Here is a 26,346-nt window from a genome sequence, read left to right on the forward strand (position 1 = left end):
TTAAATTTCTATAATTAAAAAATACAATAATAAATTATATGTGTAAAAAGATGATTCTTTAAAATTGTATGACAAAGAAAAAATAAGATTAATTTTAAGATATGAATTCATAAAATATCTTCGTGGAAGTGTACTATCGTAACGTAATCAATATAATAATTACATTATACAAAGATCCTCATTTTCCGATGCGACGTAAGATTAGCGCGAGAAAATTTTCGACCTTCGATACAATCTTCTTGTCGGTTACCCGCGGAAAATTCCACGCAAAAATAATCATCGAAGACAATGGAGCCGAACAATTTTTGCATTATCCAACGGCGCATTCATTTTCTCATTACTATAACGCGCCACGCTCCATCCGATGATTCTTCGCAATCAAAGACATCATAGGGATCCTCAAGATTTCTGCATACAATGAACCTGTAATAATTGCCGATGGGGAAGAAGGGAAGATCGCTAACCATTTTGTGAATCATCGCGGAGCTAGCCTTCGCGAAGAAATTACTCGATGACCGCGTTTGATATTCATTCGGGTCGAAGTCACGGTCGTGAAATTTTTTTGCGAGACAATTACATTAATTCTATGAACTGTTAAAAGTACCTGTATCTATCTTTATTATCCTGAAAAATCATGATGCGATTCTCCATTATGATTTCGATGGCCCGCTTTTTTAATTAAGATAGTGTGGCCCATTGAGACGGTATTCTCTAATAGCAGACTTATCGGAGCGCATTCCGGATCAATTAATAACAACTAATGAACGTAACTAATGACGATTCAGCCATGATGATGATGTTGTCGCGCTGATCATTAAAACTTTACCTTTAATCCCGCGAAATAATAAATAATATGATAATCAAGACCATATCGTGTAATAGTACATAAGTATACTACTGTGTATTAACGACAAAATTTGTGTCTGCGTGAAACAATTAAAAATGTTGTTTTCGCCGACTTGATTATTCGAGAATAAATCTGATCTTTGATTAGATTATATCAAAATAGAATATTATGCGTTGTTTTTTTCAAAGATATTAAATAATTTTTCTCTTTTTCACTTGTATATTTATCTCATTAGAAAGTTATAATTTTATTTTTAACAAGAGCGTCTTAATTTGTTTTTTTTTCCCCTATTTTTAATATCGAGGAAAATCGTTATTCTCGTTATATCTTTCACTTATATATTAAAGAGAGAAAGAGAAAGAGAGAAATCCTGTTACATTAAATATCATAAAGAAATCCAAAACTAAAGTATTGAGAGATTAAAGTTCAAATAAACATTAAGATATTAATATCTCTCTATATCTCAGAAATACATACAGTTTGCGAGCGAAAAGCTCTTTATTATAAATTAATAAACTTGTCATTAAAATGAAGTGAACAACATTTCTGCAGCAGTTTGTGAACATCTGACAATTTCTATCGAAATATCGTATGTGTGATACATTTTTAAATTTTCAAAATTTCTTTCAAGTGTCCCGTTAACCCGTATTCTTAGCAGTCACGTGTTTTCGAAATATTATGATTAATAGCGGAATCAGATCACGCTCATGATTTCTCGATCACCGTGACGACTTCACCAGCGAAGAGAAAGACGAAGATATCAGGATAACAGTAATCTGCGCCGGACTTTCCAATCTAAACGCGCGTTTAAACGACCTGAAAACCTCGAAATCACTCACCTTACGATTCCTAAGTATCAGTCTTCTGAGAATGAGCCCGAAACCGACGGCAATAGGAAAGACGACGAGGGTGGCCAGGATATAGCTAACCACGGCAACTGTCTCCTGAGTGGCGATCGCGTTGCCATCGTGCCGTTTTGATATCACGTCACTGACGTTCATCGGTTCCCGCGGACTCACCGAGATCGGTCCGCCGACTTCGAAGAACGTTCTGTTGAGCTCGGCGGGATGGTATATCGTGCCGTTGTATTCCGGCAGAATCGAGTGATGATAGGTGGGCCTATACCTCGTCTTGTTGACCGCGAAGGAAGATCCTCTAGAAGTCACTGGAGAGACAGTAGCGTCCTGGGAGCCGCGATTCTCCTCGTGTTTATCTTTCCGGGAGCCCGTCGTACTTGTGATAGGCTCTCTAAGTTTCGGAACTGGAATGGTGATTGATGTACTTCCACTGATTTCCGTCGCGCTAGTGACAGTTGTGGTCGACTGACTCGTCTTCTCTGTCGTTATCGTCGTCCTCGCAGGATTCTTTTCGTCCTGCGGTTTAAGATCCACCGGAAGCACCACTCGTGTCCGTTCCGTACCGCGAACAAATCCTTCCATCGGTCTGCTGCCGTTAAAGATGTCCGACGTGTTGTATAGATGCATAATCGGCAACACATCGTCCTTATCCTTCGATTTGTCCGATAGATTACGCGCACGGACTTCCAACGATCTCTCACCTGACATGCGTTTTCCATTGTCTGGGGGCGTTGACGACGTAGATAAGACCTCCAATTTTTTGCTTAAAGCATCATCCACAGAACGAGTGTCATTCTGAATTGGCGAAACCATTGTTGTCGTCGTGGTCGTTGATGTCGTCGCGTCTTTGGCCCGGTATCTCTTCTGGATCTCCGAAGGGTCCAGGTTACTCGCTTCCGGCGTCTTCGTTCCGGCATCCATAAAAGCTTTCGGATCCACCGTGGTCCTCTCCCCTTCCGTTAGTATCCTAGGCGTGACCGGGAAAACCGGTGCCGCCGGCGTTGTAGTTGTCGTCGTCGTCGTCGTCGTCGTCGTCGTCGTTTTCGCGACTGTTTCACCGATTCGCTCGGTCACTATCACGGTCGTCGCAACAACACTGTCTGTCGTTACGTTCGCGTCACTGTCGCTGCTCTTGTTCGACATCACGACACTCTGATAATCTTCACTCCCGATATTGTCTTCGTCGTTCATACTGGGCGTGCTAACAATGTCCCCCGCAATAACATCGGACTTATCCGCTTCCGTTATAGCGATCGCGTCGACGAGAACGGACGGATCGGTCGCGTTCATCGTCTCATCGGGTGCACTTGAATTTTGACTTAAGTTGCCCATGACCGTGGCTTCCGGCGAGTTTCCGTCAGCCGGCACTTCGTTCACCCTGCCGCTGACAAGCGTGATTTCTCGAGGAGAATCCAACACTTCATCATCCGAATCGTTGCCACGACTCGTAACCGTTTCGTTCGGCAAGCGATTGACCACCGTTAAATCTTCCGTAGCATTCTCAATCTTCTCTTGATTACTGGAGTTCGTCCACCTGCTATCATTCTTTGTGGACAAGCCGCTCTCAGAAGATGCTACCCTATGACCCTTGCTTGTCACCAGGGACGAAGACTCTTCGTTAACGGTCGTTCTCTGATTCAGCACCGCACTCGCGCTCTTTCTCAAGAATCTCCGGTCATTAGCACCCTCTTGCTCGCTGGTGCGCGACTTGACCTGGTTCCACCTGACCAGTCCCCTCTTCCCGATCTCGGGCGACTTTACGGGTCTCGTTGTCGAGATAACGCTATCGTTCGCAACTGGATGCGGCGAGGACCAGATCGCTCGTTGACTGGAGGCGCGTTGCTGCTGTCGCGGGATGACTTTCCTCGGTCGTTCCCCCACCAAGCCATCGACAACAACACCGAGCGATAATCCAACAGCTACGGTTGGCTCGACGGTCGCGCCGGTACTGAGTCCCGCCGGCGTTCGCGCCAGTTCTATACTGGCTGCGCCGACACGAGGAAGCAGAAGAGGAGAAGACGGCGGCAGCGGCGGTGGCGGCGGTTGCTCCTGCTGAGACGGTCCATCGCTCGTTATCTCGGCACCGCTACCAGGACCAGCGGCACCACCACCTTCTTCTTCCCCTCCTCCTCGCCTCTCCTCACCGTTTAACCCGGGCCCGGTGTAGTTGCGCAACAATCGCGTCACGTTCGTTATCGTGTAAGCGTACACGTGTTGCTGCTGCTGCGGCTGCTGCTGACTCGAGTCGACGATGACCACAGGTGTAGATGACTCCGTCGTCGACGACGTCGAGGACGTCGACGATGGCGTCGATTTCGAAGCGGTATCGTCATCATTGACCGACACGCGAACCGGTCGATCCGCGAGGACCGGTTGCTGTTTAACGGTATTTCGTTGAGCCCGCTCGCTCTCGATCGCGAAACTCGAGAGCCCGAAGCTGTCATCCGGCACCACGATTCGCAGCGTCGATAATTCCGTTCTTGGCGACGATGCCTCGATATTGTTGATGTCGCGAGATCTCGAATTCGTTCTCGCCGGCGACGGAGAGATTACTTTCTCGACGACATTCGTTAGTTTGTCCTCCGATTTCACGCCGCTTGTCGTTTCTATTTGTGCTTCCACGACTTTCTTCTCATCGTCGTCCTTCGTGAAATCGTTCGTCATTTTCTCGAGATTCACGGCGATGACGCCGTTCGTGGCCGCGACAGTTTTGTTCGTGAATTTCACATTGATTTCACTCTCCGCGACGCTCGCTTCGGTATCGTCATGACGTTGTCGCGGTATTTGGGTCGTCGTGCTCGCCTTGACCACGTGAATAGCGCCGTTTCCTCTCTCCCGCGGGACCCGAGCTCCTGTATTAATGGACGGATCGCCACGGCGAAGCTTATCGTCCACCGTATTCATCTCGCTCCTCGTATCCGATCCGCTATCCACCGGACTCGACTCATTGCTCGAGATGACGTTGGACACAACGTCCGCCGTGGGCCTCGGCTTCCGGTAGTACAATCCATTACCCGGATTTCTAAACGTGTTCTTGAGCCGTGAAACCTGATTCTTCTCAACCGTCCGACGTTCCAAGGCGATGTTCATCTCGTCGTTCGTGATCTCCTCGATCGGCGCGATTATCATCGCGCTGTATCTCTTCGAAGAATATCTTCGGCGCGATGAGGTCGGTACCATGGATGTCGTCTCTACGGAATTGTTGTTACTTTGGCTGGTGACGTTCTGCGCGTCCGGTTGAAGTTTCTGTCCAAAATACAAAAACTGCGACATATCTTCCATCGGGATGTTACTCTCCACCGGCCGGAAGTGTTTGTACAGCGATTCCGGCATTGACACGATATTCTTCTTACGCGTGTCCGCGTCTCCTGATTTTTGATTAGTGGATATAGTCGACGTTGTAGAGATCGAAGACAACGTTGAAGAAGCGCTCTCGTACTTCTCGGTCGTCGACGTGGACGGAGTTTCGCTTTTTGTCATCTTTGACGTCTGCCGTTCTACTTCAAGTTCCATCGAATCGAGATCGATCGCGGAAGCGATCTCGGTTTTTTTCTCGCTATTTTTCCTCAATGATTGCGGAGTCTTCTCGTCCACCGATGCTTCGGTTTGCGCGCTAGTAACGTAAATGTTGTGCTTGGTCTCCTCGGTTTCGAGAATATCTGGAGGATCTTTCGAGGTGGTATTGGGTCGCGGTGTACGATTTAAAAAAATCCGAGATGGCTCATGCGAGCGTTGATTCAAAATCTGTCGCCTCCTGGCAGCTAGGATACTACGTAGCGCCTGCTCGCGTTTAGTTTTCGACGATAACAATTCTGCGTGTAAAGATGCGCGCCCTTGACGATGATCTGCAACCGATGCGTCTGTGAACAAAAATAAAATCGCTGTCTGATATCTAATATTATTAGTTGCCAGATTAAATAGAAAATAAGTATATAATTAAAGAAATAAAAAGATGAAAATTATAAATTATAATTGTATATTAAAAAATTTTCAAGTGATTTTTATTGCTTGAAATTAAAAATTCTATTCAAAACTAAAAATAAAGATGTTCATGCACGTTGTTTACGATCATTATACGCCTTTATTATGCCACGGCATGTATTATCACACTAAAGAAATATACATCTTAACGAAGTGTAAATAACACGCGGTTTCTAAATGCTAATTGATCGCATATGGAACAATAACACGGTGCGTAATAGAGGCGATTATAGTTCTTGTACGTTTCGGTTCGGTTCCAACGCGACGGAGAGGAGAATTTTCCGCGAATAGATTAATATGAGAATCATCGTTCGTCAGAGTACTCCTGCAGTGAAAACCGGAAGAGCATCGACCGTCTACGCCTACGCGCTAGACAACGACGAATGTAATTAAGTTCTCAATTATACTCGCCGCGTGTGCGACGTGCGAAACGAAAGAAATTCTCGCGAAGAGGATTTCTTCGAGTAACGGTAGTTCTCAGGGTCGCGGATGGCCGAGTGGGTTTCGGAGTACGAGAGATTTCGTACCGTTACCTTTCTCATGTGTCCGACGAGCCTTTCCACTAATAATCGACTGTAATCGCGATCGTAAAAATAATTCGAATCGCGCATTCATATTCAAATTCACTGAAAAAAATTTCAATATCGTGCTAATATTATATATATCAATCCTAATTATATAGTTACAAGATTATAGTATTAGAAGATTTAATGTTATATTTTCAACATCAAAGTTTCTAATAATTAATTTAAAAAAATTGATTTATTAATAAAAAAAAATAATCTTCGTAAAGAATCTAAATAAATAAAAAACTTTCAATGTATACAGTTATTGTACATATATATTGTAATATTCTTACTCGTTCAGCTCTGAATGAACAAACGCTTCTCTCGTTCCCCTATACTTGTACTCAAGCGTTCCTCCTCGCGATTTTCCCATAGTACGATAACGCCCGCCGACAAGCCTATCGTGCAGATAATGGGCACTGCTCGATTCGCTTCGCTTCGGAAATTCGTTCGTATTGCAAATTACCGAAGAACGTGCACTATATAATTTCTACTTACAAGTATGTTCCGCTGAAGGATCATTAAGAGCTCGTCCGCAAGAATCGAGAGGAGGATATGGGCTGCGCGTCACGAATTTATTCTCTTATTGTCCGGCCCCCGACGAAACGACAAAAAAAAATGAAGATCGTTTACAGCTGCGCCGAGCTAAATTTAAAAGGACGTAAGAATTCGACCTGTCGATCCAGCTCGTTAAAGAGATCGATACGCTTTATCGCACGACGGCGAGAATTTCCAAGTGATTCTGATGCCCCGTGAGAAGGCCTCGTGAATTCAAGGATTAACGTGATATACGATGGATAAAAAACACGATTCTAACGCGCGAGAATTTATTCTATATTAGAGAGACTCTTATATGGCTTCAAAATTATGAACTTAAAGCTGATGGGGAGATGAGCTTTGCGAATACAAAGTTTTCTACAAGCATTTACGAATATTTGTGACTATGGGTCCTTAATATAGAATCAGATATGGTGTCTTGGATAATATAATAGAAAAATTTTAAAGAAGATACTTTATGTTGAAAACTAATGGAACTTTTTTAATAAACAAGAGTCGCTCGAAAGTTGTTCTTATCGCGTAGACATTCGCGTATCTTGTCATCGTATATACGACAATCCAAGCTGTTGCTCAGACTCCAAAACCAATTCAACATCTTAGAGATGCATTTCAACGAAGTAAATATTCCGGATGTGTAAATCGCGTCGTAGAACCCGCTCTACAAGTGGAAACCCGTTTATAAATATGCCCGAGTGTCCCGACAACCGGAGTTCTGAATAATGCAGTCTACCTCAATTTAATCTTAACCGAAATCGCGGGAGTTGCTGTTTAAGCTTTGAACGGAATTTTTGAAGGAGCCGCAAAATAGAGAAAAGTAAAAGAAAAGAGAAAAAAGAATGATATTAAAAATATCTCACGTTATCATTGCTGCGCAGTAATCTGAGAATCTCGTGCGATAATTAGAAAAATCAATTTTATCTCGGTCTTAATTTTCAATCAGCAAACAAATAGAAAAATATAATTATATGTTAGTGTATCGACTTAAATTATTGAACACTGGAAAGCGTCGTATTGTCTCGGAATTAAATTGGACCATGACCGCAAAAATATTGCGTTGTAAACGCGAGAGAAAGACGGACAGAGGGACAAGACGCGGTCGCGACATAAGACGCGAGTCCGCGATTATCGTCGCGAACGTGACCGCGTCGTAATATTTTATGTGGACACGTGTACGAGAGAGGAAGGTCAGTGCTGTTTCTGCTCTTGTTCCGCGGGCTCTCGGCCCCGTGTCTTGACGGCTGGCTGGACGGTTGCCCGAGTAAACTACAATACGGACGCGTGAGATGACTCCGAGATGTGTCACACACGCGGCTGGCCCGCAAGAACGGCTCCAGATTCGACGTGAGATGCGTGAATCCGGATCCCGCGCGTGCCGTTTCACTGTCCCACTTTCGGTACAGTTCGGCTATTTTTGTTTCCTTTTTTATTGCCCGTTTTATGATCGTCACGATGCGATTTTAATGGCTTCTACATAATGTATCTCACGCCGACGCGATGACCTTTGTTCGGAGAAGAGAATTGTTGCGCATGCGGTTCTGTAAAGTGTTTGCGCTAATATTCGTGTCAAAGCTCTTGGATTGCGAGAGCGATAAAATAACAATAACTAGCGTAGCGATTGAAGTATTTTTTACAAACGTGACATTATTTTGCTTCCATATTAATATTATCTTTTAGAGCGGTTAATATTTTATAGCTGAGACGTATTGTAATGTATTATTTCAATTTTTGTTCGACAAATACTGCTTCGAGTCCAAATTTATTAAAAAATCGCGCTTCGCAGAGCGCGAATTTTCATCCAGCCAATATGTTTATTATTACTTCTCGCTTATTACGTCTCTTGATTGATAAAAATTACCGTTACGCACGCTGAACGCGTAATAAAGCTGACAATTCAGATCTTAATAAGCACGTCGCGCAAAGATGATGATACCCCGCGATGGAAATTAAATTTCCGGATTCAGTCTTGTTAGCAGACGTTAGGGAGTAAAGTGGCAGTTGCTTATAATGACAATCTGTATGGCAAATATACAGAAATGTAAAATGACTATTTTACATTTCTATCGATTCCGGCCTACTGCTACCCACGCGCTCATTGGCTCAGACATTTTAATTAATAACATAATAATTATTGCGAATTTAGCAAAATGGTATAGGACTTCGCTTCAGGTTGACCCGATCTATCTCCACTTTTCGTTTGGCTACTTACATGTCAGACACCCTGTTTATCTCTATTACCGGCATTGTATTACGCATTCTAAGATACTCAACAATATTGTAGCGCAACTCATCGCTTCCAAAACATAATGCCGTTCAGCTAAGCGTAATCGCATGTAGATAAATATTTCATGTCTATAGTCACCTTTACACATACACATACACATACATACATATATGCGTAATGCGATCCGAAGTAACTGCGCTATTCAGACAAGAAGAAAGAGAAAGAATCATGCATCTTCGATAATTCTCCACAAACATTTGCTTCTGTATTCAATTTTAAGACACAATCTTTTCCTAAATCTTTTATATCAATATAAAAATCAATCTGCAATTAATTAATAAAACTGAATAAGTACAATTAAAATATAAGTGCAATTTTATTACGCTCTTAAAAATATGTCTAATCGCATTTTCTCTTAATGATAGCTATCATATGTACATGTTCAAAAACTCTAAGGAAAATTCTATATATTTTTGTCCAAGATTTTAATTAATTCGGTTATATTTCCTCAAAAATATTTAAAAAATACTTCTTAAAAAGTATTTAATCCTTTTTTTTCTTATATTTAACTCTCGGCGCACAAAGAACTCGTTTTAATATTGTATTATTCCTCTTTGAGAAACGCGATTCTCCAATGCTCTCTGAGCCTTCACAATTTATATGTCCCGTTTCGAGGGGGTCGCTTTGTTGATCGGATTTTTAGAGTCCCACTAGTCCCTCGTGTCGAAGATAACCCTCCGGCTTGCTTCATATCTGCGAATATTATCTGCAGCTTTATTCACGGAGCCTTGGCTCCGGCAATGATCTCGATGTCACGAGAACTCGCGCAATGGCTCAATATTACGCTACACCTGAGAATTTAGTCCCTCCGAATTATATGAAAAAAAAAAAAATATTTCAAAAATCAAAGTCACGATCGGTTTTAGCGCCTCAATGTACTAATCAATCGCGCTAATAAATATAATAATGTGATTAAAACTAACTTTTCAACTATCAAGATTAAATTATAATTGTGTGACATAAAATTTAAATAATGTAAATTAAATTTGAAGGAGTGAAATAATCCAATTTATATTATTTTAATATGAATAATTCACAATAAAAATTATGTTAATAAATCAAACAAAGACTCGACGCAAAGGTTTATTTTTATATGCTTTATATTGCACGGTCTGATTAAAATCTGTCTAACTGAAAAATCCAATTGTGGCGAGATATGCAAGGCATGTGGGGCATCGACACGTTTGTAAAAGCGTTACGGAAATAGCAATTACAAAAGTATATCACGTAATACTAGCTTAATCTATGCTAGAATAATCTGCAACGAGCGTAACAGTACGCACGCTACCGATTTGCAAATCAGGAAAACTACAGCTGGGCAGAATGAAAGCGGAAATGAAAGTCAAAGAACTCCGTAAGATCCATCTTAACAAACGCAAAATACGGGAAAGATAGTGTTTCTTCGTGAAATAAGATTTCTCTAAACTTATATTCCTAAGAAACACTTATTTCGATATTTTAATATCTTGATTTCTTTTCCTAATTTTATAAAATATATAAATAAATATAAAGAAAAATATATATTTTCTAATTATTATACAAAATATTCCAATATTATTATAAAAATATATAATTTAAATTGTTACTTTAAGATAATAAAAAAATTATATATATTTAATTATATGTATATTTTATTTAGTGCTAGAAATATTTTATTTTATTTTAAATTATTTTCAATTATTTAACTATTATTTCATTAAATTGTAATATTTGAGTGAAGGAAAATATCATTGACAAATTTTCATACATATCAGACTTTGCCAAATGTCTGGCGAAGAAGAATGTATCTTTACGATGGGAAATTTCAATCGAAAAAATATAAATGAATTCTCAAGTCGAATGCATGAAGTAGCTCGAAGTGAAGATACTATTACTGTTCGTATTATATTGTTCGCGCTATTCATCATAAATGATCGAGACATTCTTTCCTCAATCGCGCGCGTCTTACGTAACTGCTTTATGGCATCGCCTGTCGTTCCGGTAATTTGACGCAATCAAGACCTGCGGGTTTAATGAATTCGCGGTAATAATCCGGAAAAAGCGCTGCGGTCTGTGAACGGTCGGTCGGATCATGTCTAAAAGAGTAGCGGAAAGTTAACCGATCGCGGTCCCGCGTGCGTGTGTGTTCTCTTGTCGGATCGGGGAGAGAACGACTCGACAAAAAGGATCGTTTTCCGCCTACGCTTCCGCTACCACGCGACGACAAATCCCCTTAATCCGGCGTGATCAATGATCTACACAGGGGCCGAAAACGTCTTCCTGCATGCTTCGCATGCAGCTGCAAATTGCGACTCGTTGCACCCTCGCAACGGGTTATGAGGACGATAGCGAGCGAGGCGACAATTAGTCACCGCTCGGCAGGATGCGCCTCTCTCATCCGCACAATGAATCGCCGATGCCTTGGTACTCATGCGAATTGAAATTTATCTTCCAGCGGGCGAGGGCGGTGCAAATTGGCAGTGTTAACGAGTTTTATTTTCTCACGATAACGTTAAATATTATACCATTTATTTTGAGCGGGCAATAATTTAAAAATTTAACGTCGAAATAAATTTTATAAGCGTGTCGTATATAATATATTAAATATATCACGAAAATAAAGAATATATGTGAAAAATAAATTAAAAATAATTAGCGTTTAATAATTTTGTCTCTCAGGCTAAATGATAAAGTTTTTATAATGTCGCGATGTAAATAATAAATGATCATAAAAAAATCTTGTAAGAGGATAAATAAAATAACGAAAAATAAATATACTATGTCGAATGTGCAGATATTTTTCGCATCTGCCCTTTTATCTCTCAGCCACAAAGTTTTGTGCATATATTATCTTATATAAGGAGAAGTCGTTCATCTTTCTTCGGGATATACGTATATTACTCGCACAAACCGAGAATGTAATATAACTGATTACGGGTTCACGACGTGGAACGTCGAAGTCACTCGAACGCAACAAGGTCCCATTATTTAAAGCTAGTCAGATATCATCTGCGGGGAGAGTCGTCTTTCGATCCGTGAAGGCGTACACAGTCACGGCGAACACAATACTTGCTCCTTCGATGCAAGACCGAAATAATTTTATCGACCGTCCCGTCTCGATCATCTGTCTCGGACATTTGTCTTGCTCGCAGCGAAAATGCTTGTAACGATAATAATTACAAATTGTCGGTATTGATCGACGTAATGGACCGTTCATTAAATCTCCGACAACGCGCGTAATGGATGTCGCGGCTATCTACAGTCCGAAATACTCATCGCTCGCTCATTCATCGCAAATTAAATGAGACGGAATCGGCATAAGAAAAACAATCGGTATAATCTGTGACGTTTGTCTGACGTAGAGTCGTTTAGTCTCCCTCTCTTTCATTATAACGATAATTATCTCTTGCAGATTTATTGTCGCCATTATCGCAAATGACACTTCCCATCCATTACAGTAATTACTGCGCCCGTCGAGTACGAATAATTAAATAATAACGCCATTTTTCAAGAATCGATAATTACGCGATTCTAAAGGAATTGCGCAATAATGATGAAATTAACGAACATCGAACGGCCGCATCCGGATCGAAATATAATGTTACTTTTTAACGATTGTTCCGCGGCTTGAACAAAGTGTTGATCTCGAGGCGACCGATAATGCGTCTTTTAATGCGTCAATTAGCGAGAGAGAAGCAGCGGACTTTAATTTCTACGCGAACGTTCCTGTCTTTTTTTTTCCAGGGCTCAATAACCTCTGCATCGGTCGTGAACCATCCGAAATAGCGACTGAGAACGGCTGATTCATAGATTAATTTGATCGACGAGCCAACATTTTGCGATCGCGCAAAATTACCATCTGCGTCGCAAAACACGCGCTGGGCAGCTGTCTGTCAGTTCTTGCCTTCGTGGTCACGTCTTACCGTAAGAAGGCAGACCGTGTTGCTTGTTCTACGAAGAAGCCTAGCGAGAGAGATGTGAGTTTGCGAAATTAATTTTTTTTTTTTTGTTGATCCTTATCTCTCTCTTCTTCTCAATCTTTTCAATATATATTGATTATATCAGATGGAATAATTACATTTTACGATCCCGCAATATCTGGATTAAAATAATCTGTTTCTTTAGTGTCACAAATATTTTCGAATATATGAAATTCTATCGTATTAAAATTTTTCAATTAGTAAAAAATAAACGCAGTGAAAAAGGCTTCTATATATACTACAAGGAAAATGTAAAACGATGCGAAAATGAGAAGAAAACTGTTGCATCCATTTATGTAACAACGTGAATTCAAGACGCGATGATTCAATGTATTTTTTGCTGCGAGTTTCTGCAAAATACAGAGATACATGCGCGACTGTATGCGAGTCGTTTGCCTCGTATTCGTCTTTCGTGAAGCGTACATCCGTTTCCGTCGACGATCCGCGACGGCACGGAGGACACTCCGGTCATTGAGCACGTATACCTCCGCGGTAATTATGTAACGGATCACCGTCTCGTTGATGATCATCGATCGCTCTTTTGGTGCGTTTGACACGCACTCATTTAAAATTTAAGTATATTCCGTCATTGGAAAAAAAAATTACGTATCTAAACATTATAATTCTTGCAAGTTCTTCTTTCTTCAGATACGCGAGTTTACACAGAACGTTGTAATTAATTCCAATTAACAGCTAAGCCATTATACTCGAGCAAACAAAACATTTCAACTCGTGTTGAAAGATTGAAGCAAAATTTAAATATGGCTCATATGACATTGTAGATTACACATTTGATCGATCGTGAATACTTCCGAGTATTACGTCAGATAGATCTTAGCTCATAGTTAAAAGTCCACAGAAATCGCTTACGCAAACTGTGTAAAGAGAAACTTACAATCTTTTTTACAAAAATAAATATTGTAACAATCGCATATCACGTATCATAAATATTGAAATTAATACAAGATTTTTATCGAATTCAATGTGTTTTCGAATTCGAGTAGAAAGAAATTTTGGGCTAAATAAAAATTTTTTCAACTCTACATCTTCAGATAAGGTATGTTAAAAATAGTATAAACATTTCTATTATACTTCTTTTTCTTTGATAAACATATCAATATTATTCAGTACTATTATTATACTTCTATTTCAATTCAATGATAATTTTCAATTATTCTATAATTGTATTAAAAATTGTTTTATATATATATATATATATATATATATATATATATATATATATATATTTAAATTATATATACATACATATAATATTTAAATATAATATAATTATAATATTTAAGCTATTCGTGATCAAATCGTGCGATTAATTTGATAATGTAATAATATGAAACTGACGCCGAGAAATTGGCAAAATTAAAAGATGAAGAAAATCAGAGACGAGCCCCGTTTCTTGGACTACGATCTCTGGTCCCGTTCGAGGGTCATGGTCACTTCTTCGGTGTTTCGTATCGTTTCGTAAATCATTCTCGGCGCAAATATACACATGCTATTGATTCAGGTAGCCGCTCACACACATGCATCGCGATTACGCGTACATCGAAGATAGTATCTGAGAGCGCGGCCGGTCGATTGCATAATGGTTGCCGTTGATGTTCCATTAAATCGTACGCTGATCCAGACACGAGTGCACTTTCCGAGTCGCGATTACGAGAGTGCATCAAAGATTGCATAATAACGAAATAATAAATTAAGCTTCCAAAACGAATTTGTTTCGCGATACCACTTAGATTATTCGCGATGTTCGAAAGTTTATGCAATTTTGCGCCGAATGATTTTCGCGAGCTCTATGAGATCGATCAATGAAGATAGAATTTTTTGCGCGATATTCTCGCAGGAACGATCGCGATGATGAAATAAGAATTACGAATTACGATTATGCGAGTATATTGCTTGAGGGATCTTCCGGTATCGGCGGATCAAACTCGTGTGTACGATTACGTGACGCTATCGTGCATCGAGTCGTTACATAAGACTTCCAGGGACGCACAATGGAGCTTCTCCATGTTCCATTAAATCGTATGCAGATCTCGAGGCAACAATGGAACGCGGACGGTCGAATCGACATACTAAAAAGTAGCCAGCCGCATCCCGAAACGCTTCCTGGATCGAAACGCGATCGCGCGATATAATGGGAAAAGAGGAATTAGCATGGCTTTGTACACGCGAAGATATTGATCGTCCTGAGTAGTACGCGAATATTAAAAACGTTGAATATTCAAAGTACGTTTTTATCTGATTTATATTACTTATCTGATAATCAAGTTGAATTGGAAAATTACGATTATTAAATCAGATGATTTGCATGCAAACATTTTTACGCGATGGATATTGTTTTGATAACTAATATAAAAATACGAATCAGTTCTCATTAGAAAATGACTGCCCTTTTACTTTCGTCACTTCTTAATCGCCGCGTGAAAAAAACGAGCGACGAGATAAAGAACTTTCGCAAATAATTGATTCTCCACTTTTCAGTTATCGTTCTTCTCACAATCTCCGGTTTTACACGTTCCTCATCCAACCCGATAGAATAGTATATTTGTTATAGCTGTAAAATGTGAGATGGCTATAAAATATAAGTCTACCGCACAGATTTGTGCGCTTTACATGTGTTGACTCGGCTCGATACTGACTCACAAAGCTTAACGAATCGTTCGCGCGTCTAAGTAGCCGCGAATAATCCGTGCCGGCTTCGCGTGAAAAATTCGCGCGATAACGTACGAGCGCCCGAGGGCGCGGATGATTGAATATAAATCATATAAATTGCGACTATCCGGAATTAATGTACACGGTCGTGATTTAAGTTCGTGTTGTACCTTTCTATCTAATATCTCTCACTCTCTTTCTAACGTAATTGACGCGTTATTTCCGCATCCACCGTCCAGCGCCGAGGTGAAAATTCATCTTCGCCGCTCGCAATTTATTCCGGAGGATCATCTTCGCGTATCGAGCCCACATCGTTCCCTTTCCTTCTCCTGCGCGATCACGATCAAGATCGTTGACTTCGTTCCCGCGAATGTAAAACGACCCTTAAACGTCGACGCCCCGCTAAGATATCTTCCGTCCGGATATCACGCGGACACGGAGAAAAGCGCGCGCTATTATCATAGTCGTGCATCAGCGGGACATCACGATTCGCTGTATCGACCTTACTCGTCGGGGGATAGGCATTCTTTTCTGCTGCTTACGCGAAGAGTTATAATAAACGATTTTGCGATAAGATATGTCAATGTGCAATTTACATTTTATTTATATCTTAGATAATTAACTTCAGATAGCAGCATAGCTATAGTATTATTGATGCGATAAAATAATAATTAAATAATTAGTAACAAAAACGATTGTAAATTCAAATAAGTGTAAAAGCAGTAAAATAAAGGATATACGTAAAAAATAGTTAATATATAAATTGATATACAATGCTTAGTAAATATAGTCAATGTGTAAAATAATTGATAAGTCAATATCGTTCGTTGTGAATTAAGAAATAGAAAAGAGGCTTGGCTGCAATTAGTTTTCGCGCGCGACTAGGTAGGAAGATAATTTCCTTGAAACGCGAATGACATAAAGTAACATTTATGCGCAGATTAACGTTGGGATGTTGAGATGCGTCTCGAAATCGCATAAAGAGTAATCGCATGTCGTATTTGAAATACAGCGAGTTCTAAATCATCTTCAGACACCACAGAGCCAGCTACTGTAAATCCATAAAAAAAAAAAAAAAATTCCACTTGTTTCTACTTATATTTAATTATACAATTAAATTAATATAAACAAAAATCCTAAAAATGTAATTGATTATTATACACATACCATATATATATATATTTATATAGCATCTAAATTATTAGCATATGCTAATTTTTTTTTTTACGATATTGTTTCAGTGAACAGTATGATATTTTACTTATATATCGCTGTTTTGCATACTCGAGTGATCCTTAACAAATACACGATGAGCGCGGCCGACAGTATCGAGATATAGTGCGGCATCGGTCTCGAGGAAAAGGAAGAATTATTTTATACCCGGCACGTATATACACATATACGAATCGGTTATGCTGAAACACGCGCGTTCAAGGCTATCCACCAAGATCACGGTCGCGTCGTCCCGTACCGGACAATCGCCATCAGTCATCGAACGATTCTCCGGCACACGTATGTAACGTACGAAGAGTAATGGTGAAAAAAACAGCGATACTGTACGCTTGCGATCCTTGCCGAACATACATCACTCGACAGCAGATTCGAAAGTAACGAAGGCTATATCTTATTCGCCGTGTCTCATTTACGGATGTCTCATGCTTGACCCTTTATGTCAACGCTACATCGCGAATCGTGATGTTATGTTCCTTAAAATGTTTGTCAGATATTATCGATAAAATCACATAAAGTACCCATGTATATCGTAACTTTTTGACGCAATAAAATCATGCGTCTAATATATAAATTTTCTCAGAGATTATCTCGTTGTAACGAATCATCGTAAATATTATAAATATGTTAATTCAATGTAGAAAAAATATTCCGCGCTGCGGTGAAGTTCATTGCCGTTATAAACCCCATTCATATTCCAGCATCCTATATGTCGGTTGGGACAAGAATCGCGCGGAGGAAAACGCGTGAAAAATGCATCTAAACTGCCTTTCGAGGCACATTATATAAGCCAAAGAATGCACGGATACTCGAGATTCTTAATAGCTATCCTAGAAATACGACACTTTTTTTCGATTGACATGTTGCTGACGTCGGGCACGAGCAGACCAGCTGTCTGTGAGCATCCGAATTGATTAATGAACCATCAGCGTCTCCCAGTCATCACGCATTACGTAATAATATTTCCAAATATGAATATAAAAGTCGCTATTAAAATCATTTTTCTTTATATAGAGACGTACATACATAAATAAGTAATATACAATAACACTATTATGGTATATTTGAGATTAAATTAAATTCGATTTTATATATATCTGTATCTGTATAATTAATATCGAAATAAATAAAATTTAATTTAATTTATCTAAAATTAAATCTTGATCATTTCAATGGCAATATAAAGTGACTTATGAAAAGCTGCTGCGCGTAACGAATTAATTCAGAACGACTAGATCGATCGTACGGGAGATAAGTAACGACGGCTTATATCCGAGACAACTCTCGAAATAGAGATCGAGACGACGCGATACTTTCGCGAGAGATCCTTCGCAGGGTATTACCCGTCGCCTAAGCCCAGAGGCAGAGGTTCTTTTGTATGCGTAATTCGGCCATGCAAATCGTAACCCGACTCCTCGGGCGCTTATCGAAGAAAATTCATCGCGATCCTTTCGCAGGATGTCATCTCGGAGCGGCTCGACGTCGAGAGACTGCAGCCGATAATCAGCGCCGAAGGCGATCTACGCCGTCACTCGCCGATGCAACAAGCTCCTGCTTGGACGTTGAACCTCGATTGCGCGGAGAAAGGTCGGCACTTTGCGTGTGACGTTGCACGCTAACGAAGCCCTAATCCTATATATATATATATATATATATATATATATATATATTTCGACGATCCCGCTTGTTAGTCAAACGAGCGCCCAGAAATCGCGTCAGGCGAATCTTTCAGAATCACTCTCGATCGATCATCTCGACGTAATCGATCAGACAGAGATTCAGCAGACATCGGCTTGCAAGTATTAGAAAAACGAGCTTCTAGCTATTTAATATAGCGCTATAAGAATATATGTATAAGATTGAATTTTACTTTATATGGAATTATCAATGTTACGCATATATCTGGGATATATCGCGGATTTTATTTTAATATAGAATTAACAGTAAAGATATCTTTCTCAAATAGATATATATTGTATATCTTTTTTAAAATAAAACGATTCATTATAATAGTATCATTAATTAATTAACATATTAATTAAACGCTATAATGAGGAATAAATTATATATGATAAATTTTATACGATATAAAATATTGTAAAATGTTGATTAAAATTATATCGAATAATGATGTAGATACGTGTATTCATTTTCGTCGCCCTTCGTTTATTAAATCGTCAAACTATTGGCAAAGGGACGGCATCGGTACCGCTACCTCGGTTGACCCCCGTGGAGCGGTGCCGCGACCTATCCCTTTAGTCGACCGATCGCAAACAGATCGTGCACACGCCGATAATTTACACGGCGATCGTCTTCCGGCAGGCAATGCCACGGCTAATGAGCCCGTGTGTTCCGATATGCGCGCGTTACATAAAGGCGCGCGTGGATGCGCTACGAGAGAGAACGATACACAGAATGTATATACGGGATCATCCACCGGTCTGGCTCTTCGAAGTCACGACTCAAGACGAAGAGCAAGCGTTCCCGCAAAGAGCAACGTGCCGGTCGCGCGGTCTCAAATATGTCGGCTAAATTGCGAGCGTGTGTAACGATGTTACCCTGTAGATTTATCGATGCTGTCGTTAACGATGAATCCATGAAAGATCCCCTCGTTTCATAATACGATCGACGCGAGTCGTTTACCATGCATAAACTACATGAGATCAATGACGGAAATAATTTTAAGAAAGATGGTGTAATTTTCTTACACTGACATTGTACCGATTAATGTTTTCGGTCGAGTTTAGTAAAGATGGCGAGGTGTTACTAGGAAGCATAAATAATATATTTACGCGAGAGTTATCGAGAAACTCGCGAGGAAGAGTCATAGAAAGAGTGAGCTTAGAGAAAAAGCCTTGAGAGATCTGAAAGGACCCATTGATGAATTCAATGCGGCTCAAGCATCGCGTCGGACTGTTTCGAGCGAGTCTTAATACACGCAAATTTTTACTCCCGCCCTTCAGCTCTCCTCGCGTGAGACAAAGCCCCGCGAGAGGATAAGTATCGTTACATGTGCCAAGCCACGGGGATGGTCATAATGTAAGCATTGAACCGACGCGGTCGCGCTACGCCTGAACCGTCCATTGTATTCCGCGGTTGGAGTCGCACAGGTTCAGGCAGCCTTGGAGCACCGAACCTCCCAGCGCGACAAGATGATGCATTGTTACAATGCGGGGCCTGTGCCTGAGCTGGCCCCTCGGGGTCATGCAGAAAATCGCGAAGGTTAAAAGGTATCATCGTGAAGGTATCTACTCGCACGGTGGCTTTCCGTAAAACACCGTGCTTGCTTTCAAATGAAACAAATCAGATCCAAATTGGATTTAAATCTAAAGAAAATCGAAATTAATTTATTACAGCAAAGACTGTAGAAACGATGTAATATAAATGCGGTAAAAAATTTTTAAACATTTATTTCTTATAATAGCATATATTATATAAGAGAAATATTAGAGAGACGAAGAAAGAGAGAGAGAGAGAGAGAGAGAGAGAAAGAGCTTTCTATGTAAAGTAAAATTCAATTTTTCTGTTATATATAAAATAATGAAAATAATACTTTTTTTGTGATTCGTATTTTTATAAACGATATACATTTCTAGAATTGTATGACATATGCAAAGAAATTTGCGAATGCAATGTCAAGGTTACACTCATTTATATAATGTTTATTTATTGCCTATTCGCAGCCAGTTTTTACCCGGCCAAAGTAGCCTCGAGAGGAATTTGATATGCGAATAAATATATTGATTATGGTCGAGCAGGGAAGAGCCCGTCAAGATTGGTCCCGGTACTCCACCAAGGGCATTCTAAAATGATCCTATTGGCCTAGACGTGCAGCGTCTAGGCTTAAAAAAAAAAAAATTACGCTAATCGTCTAGGAAGGGACGAGACGAAATAACTTTCTTTAAATTACCTGCGCGCGATGATATAATTCCAAAGGATCGCGCCTTCCTTCGTTCCATTTCTTCCTTTTCTCTTCGGATCATCCCAAAAAAACGTGTCTTTCCGGGATGATCCGAGTGTTACATAACGATGACGCGAGCTTAGTCCTTTAGAATTCGATATAATTAAGTATAATACCTTTAGAATAGCTTAGTGTAGCATTTCATTCATTTTAATCGATCTTGAATTAAGATGTTTTAAATATTATGACTATTCAGATTACGCGCGCGTTATCATCTATGTAAATAAAAAATTTAATTAAATAAATGATTACATATACTATCTCAGAGCTAACGTCATTTCTCCTTTCGATCGTTGGATTCTTAGATCCATTTAAAATGGATTTAACAGAAATTTAATTGACGAAATCAGATCCAGCCGCGAAGTTCGCGAATATCGATCTACCGCTGCCGAATTCGAATGCAATAATGGATATCGATGATGTCGGAGGAGACGTCGCTATGTTCGCACGCATTCCGGCAGCCAGTTATAAATCACTGATCCGTATCTCGGTGGAGAGGGGTGGTCCCCTTAACCAAATGGATGTTACTGTCGATTTGAATTACTACCCTCGACCGGCGAGAGCCATCGCCAACGAGAAACTCCAAACCGTTCAAACTCCTATGTAAACTCTACCGCCCACGTTTTACATTCTCCTCTCGCCAGCCACCGGTGCACTCCTCCGGTCGTGGTGATCAAACAGATCCTACACGTCTTCCTCGAGTAGTCTTAGAAGACGTCCGAGGCGATCCTCTTGCGACGGTAGCCGAAGAAAGATACCGGCATTAGAAGAAGTAAGTAAGAGAGAAATATCTCTCCATTTTTTAGAGACATAAAGCTAACAGCACTTTCACGAACGACGATCGTATTATTCAATGATTCTAAAATCGAACTGTGAAAAAAGGGACGGCTTTTAAAAGTTCGTTGACCCTGTTATGAGTATATGATAATGCGTTGTTAACAATTATATATGCATGATATGCGTATATTTCAACTGATACACGATACCGGTAAATAAGCGAAACCTGTTTCTGTATTTCGGTTCTTCTTATGAGAAAGAAAACATTTAATATATTAAAGCGAGACATGGTACTCTCTCTCTCTCTCTCTCTCTCTCTGATTGTGAGAATAATTTCGACTTCAAATTTATGGTAATAAATTTGAAATTTTTTTCTTCCTTAAAAAAATCTTGCAGACTCTTATTTGTCACAACGCTTTAATATTTAGTATTCAATATTTTTCGTTACAACTTGCCTATCTTTTTCACATAAATATTATTGTATTATCAAAAATCTCCGATCAAGTGTTTTCAATTTTATTATAATCGATATTATTATTAACGCACGAAATGCAGCGACGGGCAAAACGTACAAAGTGCATTTTCGTCTTCGGCTCACGCCGTCTCGCACCTGACGCACGCACGTGACAGAGACACGCACACGTGAGAACGAGAGAGATCCCGCGTCCAGATGCGTACGCGTACGTACGCGCGTACGGCAAAGTACCCGAATAAAACGTTCGACACATTTACAAATGAGCCGAAGCGAGAGGCGAGAATTATTTCGAAGGCAATAAATAACGTAGATAAATAATCGTTGTCACGCCGGACTGCAAAAATTCGCGCGTGCACCAGGGGTGAGGATGAATATTAGTCACCGTGACAGAGACGCGCCAAGTTAAATGCCTGCGATTATCGTCATTATCCGTCGAGATAATTACACGCGTATATACGAATGTATATACGGATTCGAATTACACGTTCGGCTCAGGATTACATATATTTCCCTGTAACTACTCGCGTATAACTCGCGTATTACGTCTCGATACTCATCGCATCGACAAATGCAATTTCTCTTATTTGGCCCACACACATGATCTGGTTTCAAGTAAAAAGAAAAAAAAAGAGAGAGACTTGTTTACAAATGAAGAATCCGAAATACATTGAAGCATTAAAGACTTTGCACTATCAATCAGAATAATCTTTAGAATTTTTATTCCAATATCGCCGTTTCAAGACGAGACACTCGCGAATATTAGTTATCATTATCAGTCCGGACGGGAGCCGCGTCTGTTGCATTAGCAATAATACAAGGAGCGAGTCCTGAATAAACAATTGCGCGCGCGGCGCGATATCTCGCGTCTGGAATCGAACGCGAATATCCCCGTGTATCGTTCACGACCGACATCTTCCTCCCGTACACGGCCAGGCAAGTGCAAGCTCTCTCTCTGGGGTGAATGCACGGCGGCGCCCGTTGCGCAACCGCCGATATATTAAATCGATCGGCGTATATCGATAGAACCCGCCGCGCTTAACGGCGTGAGCGCATGGACCGAGCACATTGTTGGTATTCCAGACACGAGGCAGAACACGCTCGCACCTTCGGCGCATCGTCCATAGGAATGCCATTCGGGATGGGAATAAGTTTAGATCGCTTCGACACGACCTTGCGTACACTTATGTTCCTATCGGAAGAAGCAGGACACCCTTATGCTTTTCGTCTTTCGATAAAAATATCGATTGAGAAATTCGACAAATATAAATATAAGATATAAATATTTGTGCGATAATAAAATATTTATCAGATAATTTTCTGAATTTTCGAAGCTAAATATAAATAAAAATATGAGAGATATTGTCAGAGAAATAAATCGAATAGCTCGCGATATTTTAACGAGAGATATGCATAGATTGTCCGTAAGAAGAAAAATTCTCTCCCGATCGTGTCCCTGCCTACGCTTCAGCGATTCAGTATTGCGCATCGCGGGATATTAACCGCGATATATACGGGAGGCGACAAAGGAATCATGAGAGTACAGCGGACGAATGTGCATCGCACGGGACGAATGAATGATTCAGAGTCGGGCGATTCGAGACAGTCCGCGATGCCATGCCACTGCTTAATGCAGAAACCCATTGCGTACAGTTGCATAAATAACACGGCGATCGCGCGTGTCTCCCCGTCTTCTCCATACGCAACAATAACTTGAAATGATATGACAAGGTATAATCCTTTTTCTCGTTATATTCTGTGATAAATATAATACGTAGAATAAAATCAAACTCTTGACACTTCGATGATCTACATATGATAACAGAATCCAATATTAAAAAAAAAAAAAAAAAATGCATCATAAAATTAGAGATGAGTACGAATCTACTAATATCCGCGTTTCTTTGCTATAAAGTATTATTAATCTTATCAAACATACATTCTTTTTTTTTTTTGTTGGAAGATGCAATATCATTAAATCATTGACAATTTTTTTAAATATATATAAAAAGTTAAATTTAAGAGCATTATTTCCTCTGTGAAATTTTATACGAAAGAATGGGCATCGTTAAATTTAATGCAAACATCGAGAATCGAGAAACAAGCACAGCGTGCTTGTTCCCCTTGCATCGTAGCAACACTGGTGTTGCTGGAAAACAGCAATAAACTTTCGACAGAGGGAAATCAACGATTTCAGAATGTATTGCAGCCCCATGGAGGAAGCCTGAACGAGGAAAAAGTCAGGTCGCTCGCTTGATATACCGGCAGTTCCGCCTGCTGGAATCGCAAGACGGTGCAAACTAGAAGGGAACGAAGGAGAGGAGAATCGCAGGAAAAAGAGAGAAAGAAAAAGAGAGAAATAGAACGAGACATAGAGAATACTGAACGAAGAAATACTGATGCGCCGAGTACGCCGTTCTCCTCTTCAGGAGCGGATCATCATCTCTCGAAGCATGAATCTAATCCCTTTTAAGATCTATAGGAACTTAGTAAAGAAATATAAATCTTCCTAAAAAACGAGAAATACATCTTGAAATTTTTCAATAATTCAACAAATTTTTTTTTTTTTTTTTAACCGCACGTATCTTTTAAAATTAAAATAATTCTTGCTTTCGTATATTTTGATCTCCATCTTAAATTTCTTTTCTATACATATCTTCTTAGATTTTTTTTTTTTTTTATTTCTTTGGAATCTGTTAAAAAAAAATATCGTTAAATTTCTAGATTTTATTAATTTCGTGTAGATCCGTTCCTGCGTTTCTCTCACTCTCTCTAGCCTCTTCGGTACGTACAGTGTACTCACATCAGAGAGGCTGCCTCTCTCGCTACGATTATAGCGCTCGAGGAATCATAGACGAACGTGCAACGACTGCACTCGCTTCGTGAGATGACGGCAAAGCACGTCGGAGATTACACAAGTCGTCCCGGCTTCGTTTGCCTCTTAACGGCCGCTTCTAAGGCGGCTTCTAAGACTGAACAGAATTTTAATATAATCGGGATATCTATAGCTAACAAAGATGCACCGCCTCAACTGATTTTCGTACGCGTACTTAAATAAGAAAAAAGATATATATATGTGTCATTATATCTGAATTAATTTCGGTATTATTTTATCTTAATTTAAAGCGCAATTTTTGCATATACTTAAAATAGGATTTATTCTTGAATGGCGGAGAGATCTTTCGTAGATCTTAGAACATTATATCTCTCCTAAACTGATCGCAATCATCGAGATTTGTATCTCGATTTAGAAAGTATTCGCACGTACGCAAGAACGCGGTCACAAATGCGGTGTGACAAATTGTTGGTCGATTTTATCGAAACGGAACAAGAGAACTCGGACGTTCATTTTATCGTATCAAAGTAGAGTGATCTTGGAAGAAACGAAAGCGCGATGTGCGCAACGATATTCTCTTCATCAAAGAGAGACACGCCCGAGTTTCGTCTTGTACAAGGGAGAAACCTTGCTTGCGCGAGCGATTATCCTCGCACGAATAATCGATTGTACCGTTTTATCGCGAGCACGCTGTGTTCCAGACAATGAAACGAGTCCCACAGCCATTGAAGAGTGAAGTCTCCGCGCGATGTACCGAATCATCTCGGAACACTCCCTTTAGAAATTATTTCTTACGAAATACAATAAATCGCGAGAAACAGAATCGGGTGTTTTTCCGATGTACGATTCTTCAATGCTAATAGTAGATAATAAGGGGGAGATGCGGCACAAAATTTAATGATAATAAATTATCAAAATCTTGACAATTAAGGAATTTATAAGATTTATTCTAATTATTTTTTACCATCTAATCATTTTCGTAAATTTTTATCAATAGTTTTTATTAACATTTTTTTTTTTTTTTTAATTTATAATAAATTATAATCAGAATAATAGATTTATAAGTATATCTCAACAAAAATAAAATTTCTTTGCAACCGATTGGCATTCCTTCCGCTCGGTTAAAGACCTAACCGACGTAACCTAGCCTAAGAGCCCTTCCTATACCTTACACGTGCCGCGACACGTTGACGCGTATCGGACATGTGTACGTGCGCGCACATGGTATACATACAAATACATATATACGTAGGTGGCGACAGACGTTAGTAGAAGAGCACGAACGGTCATTTTCTTATATAACTCGCGAGAAAAGAGCCTCCTCTGCTAGAGGCAAGAAAAAGGCTGAGAC

General features: G+C 39.9%; 1 protein-coding gene across 3 annotated transcripts in view; it reads right to left on the reverse strand.

Moving 5' to 3' along the window:
* LOC138932059 (uncharacterized) overlaps nt 1-26,346 on the reverse strand; it is a 158,227-nt gene that overhangs the window by 14,596 nt on the left and 117,285 nt on the right. For all 3 annotated transcript variants that reach the window (XM_070293573.1, XM_070293562.1, XM_070293584.1), the window contains one exon: nt 1,687-5,564. In XM_070293573.1, coding sequence (XP_070149674.1) covers nt 1,687-5,564 — 3,878 coding nt within the window. The remainder of the gene's footprint in view (nt 1-1,686; nt 5,565-26,346) is intronic.

Source organism: Polyergus mexicanus, unplaced genomic scaffold (assembly GCF_030449975.1).
Source record: "Polyergus mexicanus isolate NDT 795.1 unplaced genomic scaffold, iyPolMexi1.0 SCAF_1, whole genome shotgun sequence".
NCBI classification, from domain to species: domain Eukaryota; kingdom Metazoa; phylum Arthropoda; class Insecta; order Hymenoptera; family Formicidae; genus Polyergus; species Polyergus mexicanus.